This window comes from Anastrepha obliqua, chromosome 4, assembly GCF_027943255.1.
Source record: "Anastrepha obliqua isolate idAnaObli1 chromosome 4, idAnaObli1_1.0, whole genome shotgun sequence".
Taxonomy (NCBI): domain Eukaryota; kingdom Metazoa; phylum Arthropoda; class Insecta; order Diptera; family Tephritidae; genus Anastrepha; species Anastrepha obliqua.
Window position 1 is genome coordinate 2,129,124 of NC_072895.1, and position 23,981 is coordinate 2,153,104.

The following is a 23,981-nucleotide window of genomic DNA, read 5'->3' on the forward strand; positions in this document are numbered from 1 at the left end:
TTCTTCGCACAGAGAGCGCGCCTCAAAGGTGCCCACTCTAGCCAGCCTTCCAGTTTCCCATGAATTCTCTGTAATCGAATTCCTATTATCTACATAGCAAATTACCGAACACATTCAAAAACACATAACGCACCAACATTTACTAAGCACTCACGAGCATCCAACTTGCCGCTCTTTAGCAACTCTACATTTGTCTCTCTAACATGGCACACATACTAACACACTTTAACCCACATCGTTTGTGAGTTGTTCCTTTGAAATTGGCTTAGCACTTCTCATACTACTACACATAAAATATATATATGTATACCTTAGTATAGCGTGGCGACCCGTCGCCACGGCAAGCGTCGCCACGCCAACGATTCGGTTTACAAATGAGCCTATAGATGTTTCACATCAAAAACTTGGTTTTTAGAGGCAAAGTATTGCACAAAATGAAAATTGGTGCTCCAGATCTTGCACTAACTCCAACACATATTTTTAATATGGTAGCAACCTATGAGAGGCTTTTTTCTGCATTTTCCGTGGCCTTTCTTCATGAGTTTAATCAGTTGGAATAGGTCTAAATTTCCTTACCTCTCTCAAATACCACGTTCTGTGTAAAATACACACAAAAAACCGCGTGTAAGTAAAATAAAATCAACAGAGGATATTTCAAATAAAAATAAAGGCTTATTACGCATAAAAATCTGTTTATGAGAGACAGAGTTTTACTTTAAATTACTTTAAAAAAACTTGTCACATCCTGCTACATAACCTCAAAATTAGCCTACTGTCGTGTGTTTCGCACTTCATGACATCAATAATCTTCGGAAAATTTTAGTCCCATTGGTTCTGAAAGTCTATAAAATTTTTACAAGTAGAGATTTACGCTACTCATTTAAAATAATCTCAGATTATGTGTTTCACAGTCCAGGTCCCGTTTCACTTTGCCAATTTTCAGAGTCTCTAAAATATATTTCAACGGAACATCAAAACTAATTAAGTTGTTCACAAAGTGTCGGCAGTGTCGCATTTCTGCTTGTCGTAAAGTTCTCAACTATTTTGTACTGTGGGAAAATTCAATATACTTTTGTGGCCCTTAGGGACCCCCTTGGTATATTTGTAACTCTTTGAATTTCACGACGCACATGCAACAGTACGATACCTACAATGTCCGTCTGAATACCCTAAAGGAAAAGTTCTGACCTCAGCATTCCTGCACTTTGGTTACACAACTCCAGTTTAAATACAAATAAATAAATAATTAATGCCAACTAGTCACGATTTCAAAATCACCAGATGTTGTGCAGCTTCCCGTTACTAGCCTATTTTCTTACAGGGCCTGGTTGTTTGGATAACTGTTGTCAACACGTTCTGGACAACTTTGTCAACTACAAGGAAGCGATTGTGTGTATGTGTTCGTGTGCGTCAAATAAATACTCCGTGTCGAGCGTGTCATGTTAAAGATGTTTGCAGGCAAAAGTTTTGTCGTTAATTGTCTTGAAAGCGTAAGGGTGTATGTAAGTGGTTGTAGATATGTTTGTATGCATGTATCCGACTGTACGGCTGCTGCACGCTACATGGCGAGACAAAATTTGCAAGCATCTCTTTTGTTTGTGTTAGTAAGTGGAACTGTGCGAGCTTCCTGTTGCTATGATAGGGAAAAGGGAAACTTTAGATGAATTTAGGCAACCAGAATCTTCTTAATATACCAGACGAAAGCTTAATAAAAACCATGAGAAGAGACAAAAACAAGCAAAACAAAAAAGAAGAGGAAGAGGAATGCAATTAAACACGAACACGCATCTCCGCTCCGTTTTAGTTGCGAACATTTCTTTGATGGTTTATTGATTTTCTACTTCTGAAATGTTACGAAATCTACTCTCTTAGGTATTGGAACTTATTATAACTGCATAAAAATATATGCACATAATTATTACAAGTTTGCTAAAAATAGGTTTCGATTTCCTTGAGAGACGTATAAAAATAATTCAAATTGGAGAACACTGGTTTACAGAAATACGCACAGAATGCCACTATCCAATTTTTATATAGAATCGCTCGCTGTTTAAGCAAATTTAGTAAATTTTTGTTTTGTAGATACTGACAATTCACCGTTATTCAGTCAGAATGAAAAAATTGATTCCATTTAATCAAACATATTTTACGAAGCATTTGGACAATCTTATTCGCAAATGCAAGATGACATAATTACCCATAAACTGTATATAAATTGATTAATCATTTCTGATTTAATTTTTTGTACGAAAAATTAAAAAAATTGAAACTTAACAGTAAAAAACTTTAGAAGATAACGAATTTCTAATAAATTTTTTCCTCAAGCACTTAACGAAGAAAACCAACGGATCCGTAAGAAAGTCGTAAATGATCAAAAGAAAATACCCAAGCCGAGAAACGTCAATATATGTATAAGTATACATAAACAGCCTTGGTCAAAAGTATTAGGCCCTAAAATGCAAGTAATGTCAAAAGTGGCTACCAAAGTGAACCCTGCTTTATGGGAAAATCCATGGCTCACTTGGAGCGCATAGTTTAAAATGGTGCATTTTTAATACATAATAAATCACAAAGTGGGAGAAAACCCCTCACTAGTGTACGGGAAGATCCAAAATTTATACGCGAGTCTCTCAAGGATCGTAGAAAATCCTCTTCTGCCCTTGGATAGGGCAGCTAGCCCTGTCGGAACAAATTAGAAAATCAGTTAGTCCTCTAACAGTTAGAAGAAGGCCTTTAAAGTCAGGTTTAAGAAGATAAAAAGCCTGAAAGAGGTCGTGGCTTACGCAAGAAATCGGAAAAAGCGTTTGAAATGGGCTCTCCGATACCGAAACTTTGATTTTGTTTTGTTAACGTGCATTTTTGGAGAGACTAATTTAGATGGCGGCCGCCGTAGCCGAATGAGTTGGTGCGGGGCTATCATTCGGAATTTAGAGAGAACGTAGGTTCCAATCTCAGTGAAACACCAACATGAAGGAAAAGGCAGTGCAAACCTCTGAGTGTATTTCTGTCATGAAAGAACTCCTCATAAAAAAAAATACCAGTCTAACGGTTAGACTTGATAGAAGTGAAACCTTCCGTAAAACAAACTGAGAGAGAATAAGACGAAAGCAGCATTAGGAGCGGGATAATTATAGGTTCATTATAATATTGCTATAAAGTTCATATTTTATTTTCTTCATTTTATCATTATTCATCCTCAATGTTTTCAATTTCAACAAATGATACGAGTGGCTTATGATAGATAAAATATGATACAAATGCTTTGGTTTCGATGTTGTCAAAAAAAATACCCAAACGGACCGAAGAAACAGACTTACAAATTTCTTCCATTTTCGTCTACTTGTATTCATATAAAAATTTATGTCTCTTCCCACCAAAGCTAAATGTATTAGTATATTTTTTCTTGTATTTATTCAAGGCTGAAATCCAAAAAACTGTTTTCAAAAAATAATCAGAAATGTCCTACAATGCAAATTTCAAAAAAAAAAAAAAAAATTTATTTCTTGTGATTCGAACCAAGAATTTTGGATCGGAAGCTCACATTGCTAGCCGCTCGGCAATCGCGCCATACTGTCGGTGTTGGCCTAAAAGTTATTTAGTTCGTCGCTACGTTTATATGTAATTCGTTTCACTTTTTCCCAAATCACTCCCAACGATTCTAAAGAAGTTTTCACTTCAAAAATTAATGTACGAAATATTTATACCGATTCACTTAAACTGACTTTCAGTATCTAAACCAAAAAACTGTTCAATAAATAATCAGAAATGTCCTACAATGCAAATTTCAAAAAAAAAAATTCCATTTTCGTCTACATGTATTCATATAAAAATTTATGGCTCTTCCCACCAAAGCTAAATGTACTAGTATATTTTTTCTTGTATTTATTCAAAGCCGAAATCCCGGCGGTACTGCAATACCGGGTCAACCCGTGGCAGAGAAGGAGCAAGCCCCTAAAACACTCCGCCCATTTCCAAAAATCAGTTTAACATTTGTTGTCCTCCGATGAAGGATCTATCAGATGTTAAGCTGATAACCACACTACCTAGTCAATACATTTTAAATAATAAACCTAATAAAACTTTTGAGAATTACACGCTCATAAAAATTATTTATATCAACATATAATATAACGCTTCGTAACTAAATAACTTTTAGGCCAGCGACGACAGCATGGCGCGGTAGCCGAGCGACTAGCAATGTGAGCTTCCGATCCAAAATCCTTGGTTCAAATCACAAGAAAAAATAAAAGTTATTTTTATTTAGTTCGTCGCTACTTTTATATCAACATATAATATAACGCTTCGTAGCCAAGTTGGTCGCTTTTTTCGTTTCACTTTTCCTCAAATCACTCCCAACGATTCTAAAGAAGTTTTCACTTCAAAAATATCTGCCGTTCGGAGTCGGCTTGAAATTGTAGGCCACTCCATTTGTGGAACAACACCAAGACGCACACCACAAATAGGAGGAGTTGTTGTTTAGAGACAGTAAAAGTAGACCAGTACAGTCTCCAGATTATAGAGCATATGAGGTCGATTTTAAAACGTAAGATAAAGAAACACAGCATAACATCGTAAGCAGTGCTTGAAGAGTGGAGCTCCTAAAGTACAGCCGAATGTGCAATGCTTGTACGCAGATTGCCCCCAGAAAATTGCTGCTGTTCAAAATCGAAGAGTGGATCTACTAAATGTTAATGTTTTTATCTCTAATTCCGTTTTTTATATCTATCATTACTTCACTTTTTAAAACGAAAAATTCAGTAAATAATGGGGTGGCTTATACTTTTGGTCTAGGAAGTAAATATTATACAAGTGTTATATATCTATATTAGGGCGGGTCGATTTAAAAATCGCTCATTGCTATGTGAAAATCGTATTCTAGGGATCAAAATAAGAAACTTTGCCGAAGGAACCATACCTCTAAAACGAATTCTGATGGGTCGAACAAAAAATCCCACTTTGACCCATTTAGAGTGCTCTAATCGACCCCAAATGTATGACCGACCCCCACTAACTTTGGACGACCGATCCGCCCATGCCAGTGGCATAGCCCCTGGAAATTCCCTGGGGGTTCCCCATACAATCATTTCAAAATATCACCATTTTTGGCTTTTACATGAGAAAAGAAACTAAAAAGTTCGACCCAAATTGGGGGACATCAGAATTCGTTTTAGAGGTATGGTTCCTTCGGTAAAGATTCTTATTTTAATCCCTAGAATATGATTTTCACAGAGCAATGGGCGATTTTTTTGCATCCCCTTAAATCGACCCGGCATAATCTATATATTATATAAAGCCAATTTTATCACAAAAACACATCACATAATTCCTTAGTATACATATTGACGTTTCGTGACTCGGGTAGTTCGATTTTTGTTTTTTTTAATTTTTTCATAAAAAAATATAAAATCTGAAATGTTCAACTGCTTCCTAAAATGTATGAAATTAAGTGAAACCATTTTTTTCTTTTTAGCTGAATAACGGTAAATTTCAAATACTTTAAAAACTTGCCCATAAAAAAATTAACTCTACTTTCAAAATCGACGAGCGGTTCTACATAGGAATTTGATAATGGTATCCAGGGTGCAAAAAAATCCAAATTTGTAAACCAGTGTTATTAATGGCGTTTAATATAAGCATGTGGCGACTTAATCATTTGCAAATTCTGCCGGATCAGCCGACAATGAATCATGAAATTAATTACACTTGCTGGTGAAACTTTTCGTTGGCTACTTGCGGTTACCAGATAAGGTTTAATTTTAACAACTTTGCACTTCTCACGAAAGCGATAGCTGCCGCTGGCGCGCTCAGTACATAATCAATCCGCAACATACATAAGTATTACCCGACAAAGCGAAAACAACTACATTTACACCCACTTTTCCTAATTTTTATATTTATAAGTTAAAGGTTTTGTGGTAGCCAGCCACAACTGGTTATGAGTAGCAATACAACAAACATTTACAGTCATAAATGAGTCATTGAGGAGCCCCAGAACTGAACGCACTGAGCACTTTAATGGAGGGCTTAGGAGCTCGTACCGAATAAATTCCTCTCGAAGTGCTGCTTATCTACGTATGCAATTAAATGAGTATGTCCCTCACTGCATACATTAAGTGAGTTGGGTTTCTGTGTCAAATGGGACCTTACTGACTTCATTCATGCCTCATATCGGTCTCGGAAGTGTCTGCTCTCCAGCTCCGATATTACAATTTTTGTGCCGGCGAAGCCACTTGCCAGTGCGAAAGTATTTCACATCCGAAAACTTGGAAGCGGAGGCGATGGCTGATTGCTGTTAATGGCCTTTGGTTTTCCCTTTTTATACACCTACATGCATCCATCGAATCTAAACAGCTTCTGGGCTTTAAAAGTTCTCTCAAATATTGAATTCAATTTTGTTGCGATTTTTTATTTCAAACTCTTTGTTTCGCAAAATATTTAGCTGCCCAAAGATGTAAAATGTGCATTTTAAAAAATACACGGTCAATCGACAGTTGATAAGTCAAATTAGGATTTGTGGTGCTCCAATTTTTTTTTATTATTGCGAATAGTTCATCAATATTTAGAAATGACCAACAAGCAACTTAAATATGATATTATTCAATTTTCACTCTACATAACATAAAGCAGTTTTAAGGAAGTATGAGATCGCTAGGTTTAGTGCGCCCCGGCCTTCTTATTAATCCGTCGGTTTCAAAAAAATTATGTGCTTCTTCATTTATTAATCTTTCTTTATGAGATTTCAGTGTTGACGGAGTTCATTTTAAGGTCACGCTTAATGCCGGAACTTCTGCAGTACCATGGTGCCTTGACAATGCACCTAAGGACCTTATTTTGGAACTGTTGGATTTGATTTTTCGTACTTGGACTGGTGCACCCTCATAGCTGCGCACCATAGCTTTTGCTCCAAATGCAACAATTCGCACCGAGACTGAGTTCTGTGAAATTATTATTTTTGGTGTTTCATAACTGGTTAACACTGGTTTTTTCTAAGATTATGGATGGTCTAGCCATATGAAATCGGTCGCTGAGTTAGAAGGCCATATACAGTACAATCATTCGTAAACGTCGAGTTATATGGAGGAAAACACCCAACACCGTCAGCCGAAAAATTGTCTAAAATCAACACGATGTTTGAGCCACTCGAAACTTGCACTTGATTATACTAAAATTTAACATATTACAAAACTGCATACTTGAAATTTTTGCAAAAACGTTTTAAATTTTGGCTAAAATTTCCAAAAAATTGTTATGTTTTGTACAAACTTCGAAGCTTTACGTTATATAATTTTTTTCAGATTATATGAACTATATTTATATGAAAAATAGTCAAAATTTGTGAATAAGTTGTATACACTTTCTTTACTGACTGTGTATGTAGACTTAGAGAGATTTAGGAATTATGGGACTTAAATGTGAAGCTAAACTTAGTACGTGAACTCTTAGCTTTATTACATGCAACCTCTAACTAAGTGTTTGTTTAAAATGTTTAGTTTTTATTTTTCTTTTCACTAAACATACCTATATAGGGTGGCCATGTAAAATTTGCTTTTTGAATCGGCTATAAAAAAAAAAATCAATATTTGTTCAAATTTTTTTTTTTATTTTGAAGATTGAACATTGTCATTTATGAATGAAAAATAATATCATTCAAATGACTGCCACGACTGGCTTTACAGTAGGCCATACGATCAACCCAATTTTTAAGCACATTTTCGATTGTTTGGGCTCCAATTTCATGAATGGCAACTTCGGTTTCGTGTTTTAAAGCATCAATCGTCTCTGGATGGTTCGCATAGCATTTGCCCTTAACGGCTCCCCGGCTTAAATCACAGCTCCGAGGCGGCCAATTGATATCGGAATTTCGGCTGATTATTCGGTTTTCAAAAACGGTAGCCAAAAGTTCGAGTGTAACTTTGGCAGTGTGACAAGTTGCACCGTCCTGTTGAAACCAAATGTCGTCCATGTCATCCTCTTCAATTTTTGGAAACAACTCGTTGAGCATGTCACGGTAACGCTCGCCATTTACTGTAACCGCGGCTCCTCGCTCATTTTCGAATCAAAATGGCCCGATGATGCCGCCAGACCAAAAACCGCACCAAACAGTGACTCGTTGTGGATGCATTTGCTTCTCTACAGTAACGTGTGGATTTTCTGAGCCCCAAATCCGACAATTTTGCTTATTGACGCAGCCACCGATGTGAAAATTAGAAAAGAAGAAGAAGACTCACCACTTTGGAAATAAGTTTTCAATATTTCCCAATTTTGTTCAAGCGTATAGCGTCCCATTTCGTAAATGTCAAACCTTTAAGTAAATTATGAACACATTTGACATGTCATTTGTGTTGCCATTCTCAAAAAAATAGGTGGTTCAAAAAGCAAACGCTATATGGCCCACGCTGTATTAAAAACCTAAATTTGGCAGACATTTTTTTTAATTGCTTCCAAAAAACATGTTAATTTCTTCCTTATGGGAAGTGGTTGAGTATTTCTATTTAAAGAATCCTAGAGAGTAGTGTAGTTTTTCGACCACTGTTCTCGTGTGAGATCCTGCTGTTCGTTTTTTGTTGTTGTTTTTCATCAAATTCATTTGATGAGCTCCAAGTGGTAGCAAACTTTGTATGAGATTTCATTAATTTGCTGTAGGAAAGGCAAAGAGAATTTTGATCGAAAAACTAGAGTTTACTTAGAGTAGTTTAAAACCTCCAGTTTCAAATTTGTTTGCAGAACAGAACAATTAAGTTTCTGATAATCTGACGCTATCCGCTATACTCCTTCCATTCTCTTTAAGCGGAGCCACCGAAATCTGAAAATGTTTGCTTTTTTGCTCGCCAATTAATGCAGTTAATGCCAAATACAAGATTGAAGGTAAAGCCGTAAGCAGCAAAACTAAGGATAGAATTTCAAAAGCTTCGAAAGCATCATAAAAAATACTTAGTTACTACTGTGAATAGGTTCTTTCATGTTCAAATTCCATACAATTAGCTAACAATTTAAAGTTTTATGCATAATTTATATATTATATATAAAAGAAAGTCATGTTACTTACACTATTTATAGCTCGAGAACGGCTGAACCGATTTGGCTGAAAATTGGTGGAGCGGTAGCTTAGAACCAGGGGACGGACATAGGATACTTTTTATCCCATTCGAACGCGTTTCCGGATAAAATGTGATATAAAAAAAACGCATCTGATATGGAGTAACAAAACGCAAATGACAGCTAAACGTAATTTTGTCTATGGTTAAGTAGAAACTTTGATAATATAAATTTTGTCAGAAATATAATATATAATCACAATAATTTGTATTCTCTTTGAATCATCATTATCAATGCCGCGACCAAGACGATCGAATTTTTCACGGCAAAGCCGTAATGCAAGAAAGATACGAAACATTGCGAATGAAACGACTGAAGAAGCACAAGGAATTGCCCGTGAAGAGCGCCGTGTTAGTATGGGTCGACTTCGTGCTTCTCAATTACAAGAGCAAAGCGAGGCAGCCCGTGAAACGGTTCGGTTGGCAATGCGAAATCGTCGTTATCAAGTGCTGATTTGAATCGAGCAGCGTTTCGATATGATTGCAACACTGATTACTGCTTGCATTCTAGCGTTTGCATTGCAGAAATCACTTGAAGCACCTAACTTCTTACCTTTGGCGGCTTGATCATATTGTTGGCAGACGATTTCAGGCAGACGTTGCCAGTAATTTCCCGTGGAACGCCTGCAGATGAATTGAATGCTTGCCTGAAGGCATCAACTTTGTGGAATAACGTAAAAACATTATCGCTAACCACTAATATGAGAGTTCAATTTCAAAATGAACAAAGTGCTCCACAATTTTTCAAACAATTGTTAGCTGTTGTAAATGGGAAAGTCCCAGATGATGCGACAGCTGGATTAATTACTCTTACCAACGACTTATGCTGATTTGTAGACTCTCAATTAGTTCTTATTGAAAATGTTTTTCCAAACATTAGTGAAAGTTATCAGAATTATGCTTGGTTAAGTCAACGAGCAATTCTCGCCGCAAAGAATAATGATTTACACGCACTGAATTTCATCATTCACCATTCGATGGCGATTAGGTGACATACAAATCCCCATGATGTAGTGAATTATTCAACGGGGTTTTTGAACTCTCTGGAATTACCAGGATTTGCACCATATAACTTGCAACTCAAAGTTGGTTCAGTTATTATGATATTAAAAAATCAGTCTTTTCACAGGGGCAGCTATACGTTGTGAGTTCCCGAGTTGGAAAACCATCCGCTTTGTTTGTGTTAACGTCATACCAAAGAACAAACAATGTGGTTTACCAAAAGCACTTCAATGAAACGGATAAATGAAATATAATTTTTCCTTTTCAAATATAAAACAAAAAAAATAAGTTTTTTTCATCTTTTAATCCCTAAACGAAATGTTACAAAAAACGAAGCCATCTGGTGGCGAAACGGAGTTCGCGGGTTTGCTAGTTTTTAATATTTTTTAGCACTTCAGTAAAATTCGTATATCAAAGCCATTTGCGCTTTTTCTATGAGTATAGGTAGTTTACGAGTATATATTATTTGGATAGAACTTGATGATACTCACCTTTAGGGTAACACCGCCCAAATCATATTCGCGATTGAAGAGATCCTCCACCGTTGCGCGATACTTGTCTGTGTAGGTTTTGAAGAGAAAACGTTTGATAATCGAACTTTTGCCAACACCCGCACCGCCTAGAATAACCAGCCTTATGCGTTCCAAATCAGCCATCTTGAATAACAGCAGATGACCAGCAAATGCTACAACGGATTGCAGCTGACCAGAGGTTGCTGCTATTTGATGACTGGCTGACGCTAAAGTGACTGATAATGACAGAGCTTAAAAGCTTTTTGCGTTTGATGTTTTTATGAACCTTTGGTTAACGGCGATCGATTAATTACCGCATGGGTTGAGATTTTTTAATACTAATTTTTGCAATGCTGTGGCGATACTTCGAATAAGATGTTTAAGTGCAGATTTGTTAGCATGCGGATTTTAGGCTCTTTAGAGTTTCTATGCGGTGTATAGAAAGTTACAGCTGCTTTAAATTAATTTCGCACTATTGAATTAATATATGAAATATTTTTTTCTTTTAGTCTTCATTCAATTTCAGCTAATCCATCAACGCGCGATTGCTTTTAATGTGCTTCATGTGCTTACACGCGCCACACACATACACAGGCAGCTGCATATACACATACATATTTACATGAGAACATTATATGTAGCTATCTGGCACTCGTAATTTATATCTAACACTTTTCCATTACTTCCTGCTTAATTTAATTACGACTACAACAAATACAACAACTACAGCAGCAGGAAATAAGTGTAAAATGAGTAAATTTAATTATTAGTTTGCATCCGTTTGCGTTTGTGTTTCCGTTTCCGTTATTGCTTTAACGCTCCGCGTCCGTACGTAACGCTGGTATTATGCGATTTTCTTCTTTGTGTGCGTGTTGCCAATTAATTCTACACTTTTCCGCTATCGGAGCGTGGATTTCGAGTAGTTTTCTTCACTAAGTGGTTTATTATTTATTTGATTCATGGGCTCATTTAGTTACGTATTTTATTAATCACAAATCTGCTTTCAGTTAGCCATTTGAGAATTTATTTAAATTTTGCGTATTCGAAGGGTGTTTATTTAATTAAAAGTCAATCCATTATGACTCCGAAGATTGAGGAGAGATTAGCTGAAAAAGTAATTAGGCGAGTATTAGTAATTAGTGAGATAGTAGAATACTTTGTGGAGAATGATACGTACATATATACATATATACAATATATATTTTTTTTCATTCTTACAAACTATGTGAAGTTAAAGTACTATAGTTTAATAATTACTAAGAAAAAAAAAACGACTAACGATGGCTGACTAAGATGCCATATGGCCATGTAAAATCAGCACTAGCAGAATTGAAAAACAAATCTAAATACGCATAGGCCCTAGAAATCGGAGCATTACCCCGTAGTTAATTCCCGGGAAGCCAATTTTCAAGGTTTCGTACTGTCGAAGATCCTTATTAGGAACCTTAAATTAAATTTTACTCAGAAGGGAAGGACAATCAATAGTTCCAGTAATGATACCAACAATAAAATAACACAACAGAATAGATCTTCTGCTGTTAAGTGTTTTTAAGTGAATCAATAAACATCGAGCGCGGTATGTTGATAAAGGTTCTGAAAAGTTTGAAAATCCGAATGCGAAACGCTCTCTCAAGAAGTATTTGGTACGGTCTGCAAATAACAGCGGCATACTCTCGACCAAACAAAACCCCCATTCAATGTTTTGAGAGTGTGTGGGTTAGTAAATCCAGAGCGATTTCGACGTACGAATGCTGGCATCGAATATGACCGTTGCTGTTGTAGCAGCTTACTAATCCCTGTCAGTGCAATGTAGTTACCGGTGGTCTTCGCCTAGCTCATCTAACGGTAGACCCAGGAAACTTGCTGTTTCGACAAATTGGTTTCAGAGGGAAAGGGGTCTTAGGTGAGTAGGTTCGATGTGACATGTGAATAGGTGGTTAGTATCTTGCGGAGTGCCTTCACATACTGAACATATGTTGGGTATGAAGGGTCAATTCTGGATAGGTAGGAGTTAAGTCTGCTACAATGTGCCGAACACAATTGTGCCAAAGTTGCGCGGATCTCTCGGGGTAGCTGGAGCTCTTCATCTGCTGTGGGTGGTGGTTGGGCTCCGTTTACGGCATTCAGGGGTCAGGAGGTTAGGAAGGAGGTAAGTGTCTCCCGTTGAATGTCATTGAGCGTATGTCTAAACACCGTCCGCTCCAGTAGTTGTCGGTTACTTTTGTCCTGGATCTCGTGGGAATAGTTAAAGAGATGCCTTCTGACGTACCTGGGAGGCGGCTCAATCTGAAACCTACGGAAGCACCCAAATAGAAACTGTTTGTTGAGCAGTTTGTAGTGGTCCTTGCGTGGGAGCATCTGTGCCTCATTATGAAGGTGTTGTAGGGGGCATAAGCAGGCTACCGTGGCAGTCCTAATAGCAGTGTTTTGGCATGTCGGATATGACCGGCTTATGACATGGTTAACGTGGCAAGTTAAACTCATCTTAGAGTTGAAAATAACTCCCAAGTCTTTAATCCCTGTTGGTCAATTTAGCAAATTTTTCGTGAATGCTTTTGCTAGGTTTATCGACAAACGATTTAAATAGCATCAATTCTGAACATTGTGTAAGTCGGATTGCAACTTTTCAGAGTCACGAGCTCTCTTAATAACCCCGGATAGTTGGAGATCATCAGCAAAGAACACAAATGAAAAGCATGAACCAAAATCATTAATAAAGAGAAGAAATAGGATGGGTCCTAGAATACTTCCCTGAGGGACACCAGAGGAGGCAATAAATGCATGGGGTATTGCAATATCAATGGCTACAATGCATTGCCAACGACAAAAATATGGAGAGACTCCCCCTTAGCCCAACCTTCGACAATAGTATTCGGTGGGATACTTTGTCAAACGCTTTATAGCTTAGACAGACGTTGACATTAATCGGGATTAACGACTTAATTCGGAATTATGGATAATATAAGGAATTAAGTGCAACTATGCGGATTGACAACTAGATTTAATTCTCATAATTTATGCGGATTAGGGAAATCTTCGATGGCAACATTGCCGAAAAATGACAGTTAATATCTACTGTGAATGAAAAATAATGAAACTTTGAAAGAGAAGAACAACAAAGATTGGGTGCAATAATTATTTTGATATTTCGGAGGAGTTTGACAAATTGCAATTTAAGATTTTTTTAAATAAATAATTGTTTTTAGTATCACAGCAGCTAAACGCCTGCGGTCCATATTTTAATGACAAAACTATCGAATAAGCAAATCAGCTGATTACTAATCCGCGTAACAACACTACAATTTTAATCAGAACTAACTGCGCCGGTAATCCCAATTAACGCCGCCGTCTGTCTAGGCTATTAGAAAAGTCCGTGTAAATTGTATCAACTTAAAATCGTTTCTGGAAAACAGAAATGCAGCAATCATGAAAATAGTGGCATAAAATTCCAGTATGATCACAAAGCCCAAGAGATGGCTGAACTTCTTAAGGTATGTAGGCTTGTAGACTTGCTATGTGGACTTTGCACGCCCAAAAGCTTACGTGTTGCCAAATATTTCGATCCCGTTCCGCAAGTGAAGTTTATGCTTGCACTCTCTCCAATCTGTTGGAGTAAGTTTGATAGTAGGGATTCCAGATAATACAACAATAATTAAAGAGACTCCATACCAGCAAGGTATCAGGTTGCCTTATAAACGTTATATGGAGGAATAAGTCCTTGAGGAATAAGAACGGGATCTGTGCTAAGATCAATTTTGACGTATGAAGCAGAGGAGAGAGCTTAAAACTCAAAAATAAAACAAAAGCAAAGCACTACAGAAATGCGAATTTTATTATCCATCGCAGGAAAAACTAGTCACAAAACACGAAAGCTACATTGTTAACTTTTAAGAACTAGAAAAAGAAGCTTGAAATGACCATATAACCAGGTCACACCGTGATCGAAAAATAAGAATGGCGAGTGATCCTAAACCAAACGGAAGACGTGCATCGGAAGGCACCCAAAACAATGGAAGGAAATCTAGGTATCTACGTCATTTGAAGACACATAAAATTATTGCAGATGAACTATCGTTATTAAGAACATTGAACCCAGCACCAACCCAATAGTAGCCTCCCACGGTTCCACTCGGTTAGGACGGCCGCAGATACATATCCATAAATAATTATGTAAATACATAACCCGACATAATAGCGCGGTTGTAAATACTTACTTACTTATCTAGCTATGTGTTTGTGTGCGTGTATGTATGTATTTGTGCAAATAAGATAACTGGGAATCTACTTGCAATTCTCCATACTCTCCTTTCGCCACACAACCTAACATCAACACATACAGACTACCAAATAATTGACTGTTTTCCAACTCTTCGCCCTGAGCTATAGTCTGTATTGCTCTATCATATCTGTAAATATTTATTTTTAATCAATTTAATGAATTGGCTTGCGGGGATGCAAATATGATGAGATATGCATACCGGTGTAACTAAATTTTTTCGAAGGCAATGTATGTATGTATGTACGTATGTATATATATATGAAGAGTTCAGTTGCTTTGATCGCTTTGCATTGTGAAAAGAAGGCTCTCCTGTGAAGACATCTCAATTGGAAATAAAAAACCGTATTTTACTTTACTTTTTAGCAAAATGTCTCAAATTTCACCCATATTGAATGCCACTTGACCTTTGTAAATACAAAAACATTTGTATAAGTTTCCTCCAATATTGAAGTACTTTACCCATATATTATCACTGTATCCGTAGTAGGTGTGGCTCTTCCCTAAACTTTCAAAAATGGCATCACGCACATTAGAAATTTGTAGAGTGCTGTCACTGAGTCTACTCATAATGTGTAATCGCAGATTTGCAAACAATCCCTCTGCGAAAAGTTTACGCTGTCACTTTATTTGCTAAATCACGGATACTTTAAACATACACCATATGTATGTAAGTCCATATATGAATTAAATAGGAAAATTTGAAGCAAAGTTGCCTCTTGATTATTTTTTCTTAATCAAAAACATTCTATCGGGTTTTAGAACTTAAAATGATAATATAAAACAGAAATATTGTTGGAATGAATTTTTTTTATTATAATCTGGTAGATAATTTCATGGGATTTATTTTGGAATATCATATCTGGCATATGTCCGCCGCGGCTACGATTTACTTGGCCCATTCAATCTGTCAATTTTTGACTACTTTGTCAATACTTGACTACTGACACACGTAGTCGAAGGACAAAGGCCAGCATATTGAGAACGACGACGAATCGACATTTCGGCGTCCTCTTCAATATTTCGTTCTATGAACTTAGCGAGCGGATATGCTCTTTTTTCAAAGTAAATTTCCACTCGGTGAATACACAATCTATTTCCCATCCAGAGAGGACTGGCGAAATGGTAAAATAAATAATTAAAGCGTGGTCAATATGTGTACATACTGATGGCTCAAAACTCAATAATAGAATGGAAGGCGATGAATATATACATACATACATATATCATTTCGCTGGCCTGATCATTGCAGCGTATTCGAAGCCGAAATCTTGGCACTCTCAGAAAGGCTTTAGTGCTAAATAAAAGCGTCACAGTTAAAGAAATCTTCATTTACTCCGATAGTCAGACAGCTCTGAAATCGCTCCTATCTTGTAAACACTCGTCTAGACAGTAAACTAGTGTTAAAAATTATTAAAAATACTTGCACAGCCTTTCTATTCATCTACTCTGGGTGCCTGGACGAAACATAGAAACATTAAAGGTAACTGTAAGGCAGATGCGTTAGCTGGATTGGGCTCCTGGCTACAAATTAGTCAGTATGTCGACCTTATACTCACTAAGCGGTTAAGGTTGTGACCACATTAAGTATTAACACTACATTTACGGATTTCAAATTTGCCATGAAATATCTTGAAAACCGAATGAAAAAAAGATAAGACGACCCCAGATCTATATAAGTATAAATCATCATTCATCCTTACATATATGTATATGTATATACTTCTGCTCAAATATGAACGAGACTGATTTAATAAAACACAAACGATTAATTATTGTTCAATTTTTATTTTATCTCCTTCAAAGTAATCATCATTGGAGGCGATACACATATGCCGACGTTTTTTCCAATCATCATAGCATTTCTGGAAGGCCGATTTCGGTATGGATTTCAGTTCCTTCTTCGAATTCTCTTTTATGACTTCAATTGTCTCAAAATGTTTTCCACGGAGCGGCAACTTGAGCTTGGGAAACAGGAAAAAGTCACATGGAGCCATATCAGGCGAATACGGTGCTTGCGGAACGATATTAACATTATTTTTGTTCAAATAATCACGAACAAGACGTGATGTGTGAGCTGGTGCATTATCGTGATGCAAGAACCGTCACTTGTTGTCCCACAATTCCTTCCTTTTAAGACGAATGTTCTCGCGCAAACGCTTTAAAACGTCTAAATAATATTCAGCGTTAACCGATTTTGCGATTTGTGCGATTTTCAAGCACAATTTCCTTTACTTTTCCGATGTTTTCGTCGTTTAATGATGTTGCTGGACGACGTGCATGAGGCAAGTTTTCAACCGATGTACGGCCCTCTTTGAACGATTTGTACCACTGGAAAACACGTGCACGCGATAGAGCAGAGTCCCCATAGGTTGTCTGCAACATTTTTAAGGCGTCTGAAGCCGAAATTTTGTTGGAATAACAAAATTTCAAACAAATTCTTTGTTCAACTTGAATTTCCATCGCGGAATGTCATCCGCGGACCGTTTTATTGATAAATTCTCGTTCATATTGGCGCGTACACCCTTTTTGGGTGTTTGGCCGAGCTCCTCCTCCTATTTGTGGCGTTGTTCCACAAATGGAGGGACCTATAGTTTCAAGCCGACTCCGAAGGGCAGATATTTTTTTTATGAGGAGCTTTGTTATGGCAGAAATACACTCGGGGGTTTGCCATTGGCTGCCGAGGGGCGATCGCTATTAGAAAAAAAATTTTCTTAATTTTGGTGTTTCGCTGAGATTCGAACCTACGTTCTCTCTGAATTCCGAATGATCAACCATCGCACGCACCATCATCCTTACTGTATAAAAAAGTAAGCGGAGAATAAAAGTTCCCTTCCTAAGCGCCAGGCCTATGACCTGCACATGCAGCAAAAAAATGGTACGCGGAAAATGAAAAGGGAAAGCGGAATATAGGTATTTGTAAAAATGTACTGAATAAAAGACTACCCGTTAGTATTTTTGTTTTTACTTCCATGATATTTTTAAAGGAACTTTTTATTTCTTGATAGTTTATTCAAACTTGAGGGAAAATGTTGTGCAGTTTGGAGTTAACTTGAATAAATCGGTGTCTCAAAGAAAGTGTGTTTTTTTAATCACCCTTCACTTTGATGGATGCCGTAGAGATAGGTATATAAGAAGTGACAGTAAACCTGCCTGTAGTGTTAATTTGTTGTTGACGAATGAGTTCAGGGATTCCGACAAAACCGATCAACAACTGATGCCGTGTTTATCATAGGACAGTTAGCTGAATAAGCAATCGAATACAATAAACCTCTATACATACATGAGTGTTTATAGACTTGACGAAAGCATTTAACAAAATACGGGTACCAGATGTCCTTAACCACTTAAGAAAACGAAACATTTATAACAGAATAGTACAACTTGTTAAGGATATCAACAAAAATAATAGTACCTTCATAAGTACAAATAATGAAAAATCAACAAAAATCCCTATACCTACAGGCATCAGGAAGGGTAACAGTTTAAGCCCAGTTCTATTTAATATAATATTATTAAGGATGAGATCATCTCCTATGTAAGCGCCGGGAAATGGATATAACATGGGCGCAAACGAAAATAAGATTGTCTGTTATGCATTTGATGCTGCGATTTTAGCAGATACGGAAGATAATGCGCAAGGACTATTGTATATTTTCGAGCAATCGGCAGTTAAGTTTAAAATGCAAATCTCCGACACCAAGACAAAAGCCATGGCCGTTGAGGTGTAAACTGGTCATGTACGAGCGAAGCATAGAGCAAGTCATGAGTTTTCAGTACTAGAGTACGACAATAACATTGCATAGGTATTTCAGGAGGGTGCGCAAGCAACAAAATCAGCACAAATTTCCGGGTACTTTAGAGATATAGTGTGGAGAAATAAGAACATGAGTTTTAAAAGCAAAACACGTACATGCAAAACATGGGTACCCTTGCCACCACAGAAATGCAAACGCTCAGAGCGGTTTGTGGGCGCACAAGGCTTGATCATATCAGAAGCGAAGAGATCCGTTCATTGTGTGATGTTCAAGACATCTGCAAATGAAGCCGAAGACGTCGGAAAGAGTGCGAAAAACATGTAAAAAGAATGGCCCCTGACCGTATAGCCAGAATCGCAATGGAGAATAAACCAATAGCCAGTAGTTCCAAGGCCACCGAAACGATGGCATGAGTGCTGAACGTCTCAATCGCAAAATGATTGAATTGTGTATATGTATTAAATTGCTTACTAAAAAATTGTTTGTATAATTGTAAGAATTGTGTATTGTAATGGATATATTTCTAGCATTAAGAGAAATTTCGTTGTGAATAAGAAAATATAATCTATACTAATATTATAAAGAGGAAAACTTTGTTTGTTTGTAATGAATAGGCTCAAAAACTACTGGACCGATTTTAAAAATTCTTTCACCATTCGAAAGCGACATCCTCCACGAGTAACATTGATTATATTTTATTTCGAAATAGGGCTCGAGATATAGGTCAAAACGTGGACCCGGGTAACCTTCAGATGTGTATGTACAACATGGGTATCAAATGGAAGCTGTTGGTGAATGCTTTAGTCCAGAGTATTTTTCATGCTGCTCCGTGACTAGGGTCTCGAGATAGAGACCAAAACGTGGACCCTAGAATGTGTTTCTACAATATGGATATCAAATGAAAGCTGTTAATAAGTGCTTTAATACGGGGTAATTTTCATACCTATTGATGACTAGGGTCTCGAAATATATGTCAAAACGTGGACCCGCCGTGTCTTTGCACCGAATTAAACCAAACTTACGCACATTGTTAAGTAAGTATTGAAAATGGGTTTCGTAAAGTTTGGTTGTAATTCGGAGCACTGGCAACGGGTACAGGGTTCTTTTGAACCAGCCATAATGTCGCTTACTTTTTTAACGCTTGGGGCGGAACTGAACTGTCAAATTGACAGTGTGAGTTACAATGTGTCAATATTTCTTTCTGATTTGGATGCCATAAGGAAAAAATTGTAAGGAAATTGTTTGTGAATTTTTTTTGGAGTGGATTTTGGAACAGTGAATAATTTCTTACGAAATTTGAGAATTTAATGTGAAATCCGAATGAAATTATGTGTTCGTGGAAAAAACAATTTTTTTTCGTTTTTTTTTTTTGATAAATATAAATGGATAATGGTTAAAAAAGCTCCAATGCTTAATAAATCATATAAGTTGAAACGAAAAATTCATGGATGATCAGGAAAAAAGACGATTGTTTCTTAGTTATTCATATGCGTTGATTTGACATTTAAAAACAATATTTTTTCCTGATTTTCAATTTATATTTTATATTTACTCAAAAACAAATAGAAAAACAAAAAGTATTGTTTATGCCAAAGCGCTTGAATAAAGAATAAAGAAATAAATAATATGAAAATCATATATTTTCTGTTCTAAACCATATCTATTCTATTTTAGTGTGCCCAGCGAAGGGGGCCGGGTTTGCTAGTCTTAAATAAAGTGGAAGAGGAGTTCATAATTTAACAAGACAAGTCGTTATTAAGGAAATAAGCAGTAGAGTTTTACTTTTCGTTTCTTTTCAATTCAAAAATGTAATTTTCACGACTTAATATTGAAAAATATTCTTCGAGGAAGTGAAGCAGCATGAAATGTCATAATCATTGCAAATGTCGGTTGGTTAATGTGGAGAATTAAAATTTCTGTCACAATAATACTCGTTTGTTTTTGATTTTTCCTGGAGGCCTTCTCAGCTTATTTATTTTGTAATGGAATTTATGCAAATTTTTGTGTTTTCAAATGATTCAAATTGTTTTTTCGATTGAAAGTAATGGTTCATACACAAACAATGCAATACTCTTTGTTTTGTCGAATAAAAATAAGAAATACTACAGCAAATTTGAATTCATACGAAAATATTTTCATGTTTTTACATTATTTTGAACAGAATTTGAAATAAAGACCAAGCGTGGAAGAGATTAACAATGGAAAAAGATTTAGTTTGTATGCCATTTGATTAAAAAAAATCAATATATTTCCGAGAAACTATTATGCAGACCATTACATTTATTGCTTACTTAGTTTTTTCTATTATTTTGGTAACACAAGCGCATAGATATTTCTTTATTTATTTACATATATGTATGTATGTAAGCATAGATGTGCATGCGATGTGAAAAGTGCTGCCAGGGAGATGTTATGTAAAAATGCTTTTGTAAAGGCTGAGCATGAAACCGATTAACTTTCAAGTCAAACAGAGTTTGCATGCATATGAGCACACATACAAGAGCACGTAAGTAGTATGTGTAAGTGTATGCAAATATGTATATTAATTTAAATTAAGGTGCCTCACCAAAAAAGTTGCAGTTTTTCCTCCAGAATTGTAAAATTTATTATATTTTAAGATTTCCGCCAAATCCATTATTTTTGCGTAACATTTTTGCGCAACTGGTTTGTACAAGTTCATGGTTGATCTTTAGCTCCTGGGTGATGCTACGACTACTAACATACCGGTCAATTTCATTATTTCTGTGGTTTTATCGACATTATCGCCATTTTCCTTAACATCAAAAATGCCTGAACGGAATCGACGAAACCAAAAATGCACGTAACAAGCTATCATATTATCGCTATTCAAAATTTACGTAAGCGGGACCGATTTAAAATACCTCGAAATTTCGAGTTTTTTTAAGTAAACTTAGTTTTTTGTAATCACAAAGGATCAGCAACGTTCTAAGTGAGTTGGTTGAAAAACCGACTGTCACTTCCACTTTCTTCTTCTGGGTTTTAAAAAATGTGTCACGAGAAAGGGTTAATTTTCCAAGAAGAAATTGAAAGTGATGAGAAAACACATTTTCAATTAAGTATATTTACAAGTCTTAATCCGTGAAGATTGGGCTGAAGTATTCAAGTTTTTCTTAAACTTATCTTCCAAACAAAATTCCGTTAGTAAAAAAAATATTGCTCAAATTTTGAATTATTATGCGGAAATTTAGTGAATAAACTAACGCTCTGTATATCCATGATGAAAAGAATCCAGAAGATGTGGCCAATATCAGACCCTCATCAAGGTCATAACAACGGGTGTTTTACAAAAAAAACTTAGATTGTGTTGGTAATATACAACTCAACTCATTCTTATCTTAAGTTGCTTCGTTGCCGTCTAAGCAAGGACTGATTGGACGAGCGTGTGAATACGTGTGAAACGAGCGGACAGAATTCTGCTGCCAAATCCCCTGTGACGTGGTAGCCAAAGTTGCTCTCCCAATTTTGTTTTGCACCATAGCGGATTGGCCAAACTCTGTAAACCATCATCCAAATAGGAGGGAGCCCTTAATGCCCCTGCCAAACTGATTTCCAATATCTAATCTTACAGAATTAAAAGAATGTATGAATGTTTGTTATGTAGCTTAAAAATCCACTGTAGACCAATTCCCACCGAAGAATTGATATTAAGCCTGCTCATGCATACACACGCATACATACGTGCAACATTTCTATGGACTTTGTTTTTGTTGTGACTATTATGCACTCAGATGCATTTTCGCATCAACGTCTTATTGCAAAAGCATTAATGCGTATGTATGTATGTAAATGCGATTACGGTAGTTTTGTAGTGAATTATAAATGAAAATTTAAGAATATTTTGTATTTTTGCAACTTCATTCCATCAGCGAGCGGAAATGCAAAATTTCAAAAAGGAAATATCTATTGAATAAGCACACAGCAATAGCAAACTCAAACATGCATGCAAATATGCGCACCGCCATGTGCTTACATCCACAGACATAATTCCAAAACACTCCCATGTGCTCAGAAGTTTCTACCCAAGCAAACAGCTGTGTAAATAAACACAAAGGGACAGTTTCAGCAAATAGATGTACGCATCTACGTGTGTATGCATGTGCATGTGTGTAAAAGCATATACGAAGCAAGCAGCAGAGAGAACCCGAACTAGTAAAACAAAGTTCTAGTTCAGAACGAATACGCTTTTTCCAATTGCGAACTACTTCTCTACTCTTGTCATGAACAGTTTTATGTGGCTTCAAAGTAAAGGTAAGAACTCCCTATTTTCCTATTATTTGTTTAAAACTTTGTGGTTAACGAATGGTAAAGTATACTGGCGAAACACGAATAAACTGCTTGGGCTCTGCATCATTTTCAACCTTATCGAGTGTGGCAAATCAAACAATTCGCAGCCTACTTAAATTATCTAAACTGTGTATTGAAGACAAAGTATAAAGTTCTTAAAATCTCCATATAAACGCTTGGTATCACTATGGACCAATTTCTGATCCATGTGCGTTCTACAGAACCCGCCAAGTCCAACCTAATCTTACTGAACCGAACGTATATTTTAAATATTTATTTATTTTAAGTCACATATTTCAAATTGCTTGTGTTTGTTACGGAAGAGAATCATATTTTGATTTTCTCCTTTCTTTTCCACAACTTCCAAGGGGGGATGATGTGGTGTACATTTGAATAAAATCTTCAAAAAAAGTGCATGGCTTCTCATATTAAATTAAGAGTAGGATTTCAAAAAATCAATTATCTTATGGCATTGATTTCCTTACGGCGGCCGCCGTAGCCGAATGGGTTGGTGCGTGATTACCATTCGGAATTCACAGAGAGGTCGTTGGTTCGAATCTCGGTGAAAGCAAAATTAATAAAAACATTTTTCCAATAGCGGTCGCCCCTCGGCAGGCAACGGCAAACCTCCGAGTGTATTTCTGCCATGAAAAAGCTCCTCATAAAAATATCTGCCGTTCGGAGTCGGCTTGAAACTGTAGGTCCCTCCATTTGTGGAACAACATCAAGACGCACACCACAAATAGGAGGAGGAGCTCGGCCAAACACCTAACAGAAGTGTACGCGCCAATTATTTATTTATTTTTATTTTTTTATTGATTTCCTTACTCATTTTTGAATTGCAAATACAGTGAAACCTCCCTTGGACAGACACTCAGCGTCAGTCAACTGTTGTCCGCTCAAAGGGAGGGTAGCTTGCTTTATCTTTTTGAACGTCCTTACAATTTTGGACCTCATTGCTTGTTTGAAACAAAATTGCGTAAGTCCCATAACCTGCTCACACTTAAAAAATAAACCATTCTGAATCACCTTA

At 36.6% G+C, this 23,981-nt stretch overlaps 1 protein-coding gene and 1 pseudogene across 1 annotated transcript in view; both read right to left on the minus strand.

Annotated features, from left to right (window-relative positions):
* Positions 1 to 10,840, minus strand: part of LOC129245980 (GTP-binding protein Di-Ras2) — a 175,000-nt gene extending 164,160 nt beyond the window's left edge. Inside the window, exon 1 of the mRNA XM_054884453.1 lies at positions 10,589 to 10,840. Within this exon, the coding sequence (XP_054740428.1) occupies positions 10,589 to 10,753 (165 nt within the window). The 5' untranslated portion in view covers positions 10,754 to 10,840. The remainder of the gene's footprint in view (positions 1 to 10,588) is intronic.
* LOC129246551 (U2 spliceosomal RNA) lies at positions 3,883 to 4,066 on the minus strand (annotated as a pseudogene).
* Positions 10,841 to 23,981: the final 13,141 nt, after the last annotated feature.